The following is a 5,900-nucleotide window of genomic DNA, read 5'->3' on the forward strand; positions in this document are numbered from 1 at the left end:
AAAGACATGATAATATTTCAAAGAATGGAATGGAATAGAAATTCTTTAAGAATAATTATTCCTATACTTGATTGGTGGTATAAGGTAGAATGGAATAGATAATTTTTTTATTCAAACGAATTACCCTCAAATGTAATTTCTTATTTCTTTTAAAATTTTAATTATTACTAGAAATTGTTCAAATACTTAATGTATATTATTTTGAAGAATATATTAAAAAACATAAAAACGGGAAACATGAAAGAAGGGAAAAAACGAAAAATATAAAAAAACATTAAAAACACAAAAATAACAAAAACATGGAAAACAAAAATATTATAAAAACACAAAAAAGAGAGGTAGAAAATAGTAAAAACACAAAAACAAAAGAAAAAAACGAAATAAAAGTGGAAAAGGGTGAAAATGGGAAAAACATATAAACGGGTTAAAAAAACACGCAAAACATGAAAAAACACAAAAAAAAAAGCAAACGATAAAACGCAAAAAAAAAAAACGTGGAAAGCTGTGAAAACGCAAAAATATGAAAAATGCAGAAAAAAACCCATAGAAACAAGGAAAATAAAAAAAGCATGAAAAAAATAAAAAAACGTGAAAAGATGTGGAAAACATAAAAATGTAAAAAACACAAAAATCTGAAAAAATATAGAAAACAGAAAAACGTCAAAAACGTGTAAATTTTTTTAAAACACGAAAATGTGAAAACAAAAACTGAGAAAATGCGAAAATCACGAAAAGTAAAAATATGTTAAAAACAAAAAACACGAAAAAAGTGGAAAACACGAAAAATGTGAAAAAAAGTGATAAAACATGAAAAAAGCGAAACACACGAAAACACAAAAAACACAAAAATATGAAAACACGAAAATGTGAAAAATTTATTTATAGCGTTTTTCATATTTTCGTTCTTTTGGCATTTGTTACTACGTTTTTTCGTGTTTTTCAAGTTTTCTTGTTTTCGTGTTTGTTCATATTTTTGTATTTTCGCGTTTTGTCAAGTTTGCATGTTATTCACGTTTTTTTTTCTTTTTTTTTCTTTTTCACATTTTATTTCTCTTTTTCCCCTTTACGTTTTTGTATTTTTGCATTTGTTACTTTTTCGTGTTATTCACGTTTTTTATGTTTTTCGTATTTTCTCATGTTTTCGTGTTTTGTTTGCGTTTTTTATAATTTTATGTTTATCGAGTTTTTCACGTATTGTCACGTTTTTTAGTTTTAGCATTTTTCGTGTTTTTCGTACTTTTCATGTTTTTGTATAGACACCAAAATTTTATGTTTTGTGGACATTAATTATAAAACACATTCTATTATTTATTTTCTTAATTTTTATTTTTTCTTTATTTGTTAACATAATATATTTAAACTAATATTAAATATTATTAATCAAGAGGAAGACTTGGATAGGCACTGTTGGGCGCTGACTAACAATGGAGTTTATTCTTGCAAATCGGCCTTTGAAGCTTTCTCTCTCTTTAGATCTGATCCTCCCTCGGATGTGTGGAAGTCGATTTGGACCCTTAAAGTTCCTTTCCGTATTAGGAGTTTCCTGTGGCTGGGCGTTAAGGACAGGCTTCTTACTAATTCGGATAGGCACAGAAGGCACTTGGCTGATTCTGGAGCTTGCAGTAGATGCAGAGGCCATATTGAGACTTTGTGCCATGCTCTTAGAGATTGCTCTAATAGTAAAGAGGTTTGGAGGAAAATTCTCCCACACCATATTTTCTCTTCCTTCATGGCACATTCTGAGGTCGACTGGTTCTCTGATGGTGTTAGAGGAAAGTTGCTTCCATACATGGAGCATGGTGACATTTTCTTTGCTATTATCTGTCACCAAGTTTGGAAATGGAGAAACGAGGAGATTTTTGGAGATAAAACTGTTTTTATGACAAACTTAGCTGATTTCTTCTCGAAAAAACTTTTCTCTATTATCGATAGTTTCAAAGGAGAGTCCCTTGCCAGAGCCTCTCAGTGTTGTGATGTCCATCTCGTGGGATGGAGCAGGTCAAGAGAGGGGGTTGTGAAGCTGAATACTTATGGTTCCTGCCTCAGTAACGGTAAGATTGCGGCTGGAGGTGTGCTTAGAGATGTAGGGGGCGTCTGGCTTTCTGGGTTCTCCCAGAATTTAGGGTTGGGTTCTTCCTTTTCTGCGGAGCTCTGGGCTATTCTTACTGGAATCAATCTTGCTAAAAGGCTGGGTGTTAAGAGGCTCTCTGTGGAGTCTGATAATTTGGAAGCAATCAAAATGATTTCTGAGAATCATTCTATGGGTCTTAACAATCGCAACCTCATCAAAGCTATTATAAGGCTTTGCTCCTCCTTTGAGTTCGTAGAGTTCAGACACATTTTTAGAGAGCAGAATCGTGTTGCTGATCGCTTGGCGGCGGCGGGCCATGAAGGGACGTTAGGCGTTACTACCCTTCCTGTTTCCCCTAGTTTCATCTCTCATCTTCTCTTAGAAGATAGGATTGGGGTTAGCTTCCCTAGGCTAATTCCTGGGTAGTTTGTTGTTATTCGTTTTTCTTTTCCTTTTCTACCAAAAAAAAAAAGAAAAATATTATTACAAATTTTTAATGATTTTTTCAAAAAATCATACTTTTTATGAATAATTTTATTTACTAAAGTTAAAAAAATAGTAACTTTTAAAATTTTATATTTCATTAATCTTTAATGTATAAATTTTAGGCATAATTATATAAAAATTAATAAATTAGTTATTTAATATGGGAGTGATTATAATTATATAGTAAAAATAAATTAAAGAATATAAAATAACTATTGGAGTGATTATAATTATATATTAAATTTCATAATTATAATTATAATCACTCCAATATTAAATAACTAATTTTTTGATTTTTATATTATATAGTAAAAGAATATAAAATAGAAAAAAATAAATACGTCTTTTTTTAAAACAAAACCGGATGGAATATTACTATTTAAAAAAGAAAGAAATTACCTATTTAAAATACTAGCCGTTTTGACTTACTGTATATTCTTTGCCTTCTTCTCTCTTTCCCTTTCACTAAACGAAAGACTTGGTAGGTTTTTGCTTTACTTCTACGACAATGGCATTTGTTCCCCAAGAAGTTACAGAGGATATACTTTCAAGACTTCCGGTGAAATCAATTCTCAGATTCAAATCGGCTTCCAAAACGTGGTACTCTTTAATTTCTGAAAATCATACATTCGCCAAATTTCATTTGAAACAATCATCTGAATACAAGAATCTTATTTTTTACCAATGTCCTGCTTATGGAGATATATTTAAATCTTCTGATGTCGATACTTATGAATCACGCATAATCAATTTTCCTGTTGAAATAGACACGCCATGTCGACTCATAGGATCAACCAATGGATTGATTTGTGTAGCCTCCTGTAAAACAGAGGACTGCTGCTTTATATGGAATCCATGCACTGATGAGTGTAAAAGAATATCCGTACCCTTTCCATCTGCTGGTTGTAGGATATTTGGCTTCGGTCATGATTCAATTTTGGATGATTACAAGATTATTGGAGCTTGGGATTCCCACCTTGGAATTTTTTCGTTGAAAACAAATTCATGGAGGACACTTGAATATTCTTTCGAATATTCATGCGGAATGACTGCTGTGCATTCAGATGGAGCTCTCTATTGGTATGTTGGTCCACAGATTAATGCTTTTGATTTAGCAAGGGAGAAAATTTTGCTTCTAGATCTGCCTGAAGAAATTAATGTTGTTGCGTACCATAATGTTCCATTGTTCGACTACCAAGACTTGTTATGTGCATCTTGGCGCAAGTCTATTTGGGTGATGAAGGAATTCGGCAACTCAAATTCTTGGACTAAATTGACTACATCTATGCCTTATGAACATGCAAAACCGGTTGGAATTTCTAGGCTTGGCGAAGTAATATTTTGCACAGTTGATGGATTTGTAAAATCTGATTTGCAAGGCAGAATGCAGGATGACGGTAAGTCAAGAATGAGACATCATGCAGGTGCATTTATGTACAAAGAGTCCCTAATTTCACCCAAATGTTTCGATCCAAAAGGATGATAAATTGATTGGATTTGGGTTGACATTGTTATTGTTGTTTTGTTGAACTTCAGAAGAAGTGATCATGGTTGAGCTTTTGTAAGACAATATGATGGCTTGAGCTATGTTGAGTACTCAAACTTGGTACTAGTTTTGTAATTTGCTCATTTTAAACATCAATTATGAATTGAATGCTTTGCAACTGTTAGAAAAATGTTCAACAACTCGAGACTAGGCTTTGTTGTGTTTCTCTGTAGTTTTGTTATATTTTTAGGCTTGAAATTGGTTGCTCTATCTATCCCCTTCTTATGCATTTTTCCCCCACAGCCAACTCAGTCCTTTTCAAGTGCCTCTCTATCTAATCTGATTACATTCATTTTGGATATTTCAGCTCAGTATGGACGATCTTCTTTCTTGAAGTAAAATTGCTAGGATATGGTTTAATTTTAATTAGTGCGTATGGTTTTTGGAGGGCGAGCCTTGACGCAACGGTAAACGTTGCTGTTGTGTGACCGACAGGTGACGGGTTCGACTCTTAGGAGCCTTGCCCCTCCATTTTCTCTCATTTGCTTGAATTGAATTCTTTGGATTCTCTGTTTAAGTGTCAATTGAGATTTTGTGTCATCTTCAGTAGGGAGTAATTATTTAGAGACTTTTGTTCTGTTGTGGCATAATTAGATTAAACATCAGCCTATTTTATGTTTGTGATCTAAATTACCACTATCTTATGTTTGTGATCTAAATTATGAATAAAAGAATGGAATGGAATCACGAAAATGGTGTCAAAAGTTCTCTTCTTTTTTTCCATTTGGCTTTTATTTTGTTAATTTCCACTGATGGAAATTGTCTGGCTACCCTGAGTTAGACTAGTTTTTTCCTTTCTCCATTCTCTCTCAGTAGGGAGATTTTGGATTTTCTGTTTAAGTGTCAATTGAGATTTTGTGTCATCTTCAGTAGGGAGTCATTATTTAGAGACTTTTGTTCTGTTGTGGCATAATTAGATTAAACGTCAGCCTATTTTCTATCATAAGTACCGTTTTCCAGATCTCTTTCTTGCTTTGAATTTGTTTTGCTTTCCTTTGTCATATTCTTCTTCCGCATATTCAATTTGATTAAACATCAGCCTATTTTCTATCATCAGCTTCCAATCAAAATAAGTAATCATGTTTGCCATCAGGTTCCACTCACTGTTTAGTTGATATTCTTCTTCTTTGGTTCCGTTGTTCGACTGCCAAGGCTCGTTGTTTTGTTTCCGGTCATTGTTTAGATACAAGTGTGATATGTTTATTTGATGCCAAAACTTTGGTTTACATTTTATATACTGTTATGATACCCCAGTGTGAATTTCTACTATTATGTTCCTAGTAAGTAATTCGGGACTAAAGCTTTGTTATTGTTGTTGTTTGTTTTAAGTTTTTAGACCTCGTGTTTGTTGTTTCATCACAAACATGAGATTTTGGAGCGATCATTCTGAGAATGAAACAACTGCTGTTTCTAAAAAGAGGGAGCAATTATTTTGGATTCTTTGTTTAAGTGTCACTTGAGCTTTTATGTCATCTTCATCTTCAGGAGGGAGCAATTATTTAGATTTTGTACCATCTAAACTTATGGCTGATACCAGTGCGAATTTCTACTATTATGCTCGTAGTAAGTATGCTTGATTATTCATTGTTTTAGCATAAATACACTCGTTGATCTCGTGGACTTCATTTGCAAATTCCACCTATTTTAATGTCACTAGGATTTAATGCTCTAATTGGTATGCCTATGTTATGACTATCTATCCACTCAACTGTTATTTTCAATTTGTTGATTTGAGTGTTTGGTTCATCAATCTCACACATTGTTCTGTTGATCATCTTGAATGTTATATGAATTTAG

The 5,900-nt window shown here is 32.8% G+C and overlaps 1 protein-coding gene across 1 annotated transcript; it reads left to right on the top strand.

Annotated features, from left to right (window-relative positions):
• Nucleotides 1-3,012: 3,012 nt before the first annotated feature.
• LOC136227352 (F-box/kelch-repeat protein At3g06240-like) lies at nucleotides 3,013-4,213 on the top strand. The gene has a single exon (XM_066015990.1). The coding sequence runs from the start codon at nucleotides 3,066-3,068 to the stop codon at nucleotides 4,038-4,040; it is 975 nt and encodes a 324-aa protein (XP_065872062.1). The 5' UTR covers nucleotides 3,013-3,065; the 3' UTR covers nucleotides 4,041-4,213.
• The last annotated feature ends 1,687 nt before the right edge of the window (nucleotides 4,214-5,900 follow it).

This window comes from Euphorbia lathyris, chromosome 4 (assembly GCF_963576675.1).
Source record: "Euphorbia lathyris chromosome 4, ddEupLath1.1, whole genome shotgun sequence".
Classification (NCBI taxonomy): Eukaryota; Viridiplantae; Streptophyta; class Magnoliopsida; order Malpighiales; family Euphorbiaceae; genus Euphorbia; species Euphorbia lathyris.

Coding starts and splice junctions, on each gene's coding strand:
- LOC136227352 (XM_066015990.1), top strand. CDS start 3,066: ATGGCATTTGTTCCCCAAGAAGTTACAGAGGATATACTTTCAAGACTT.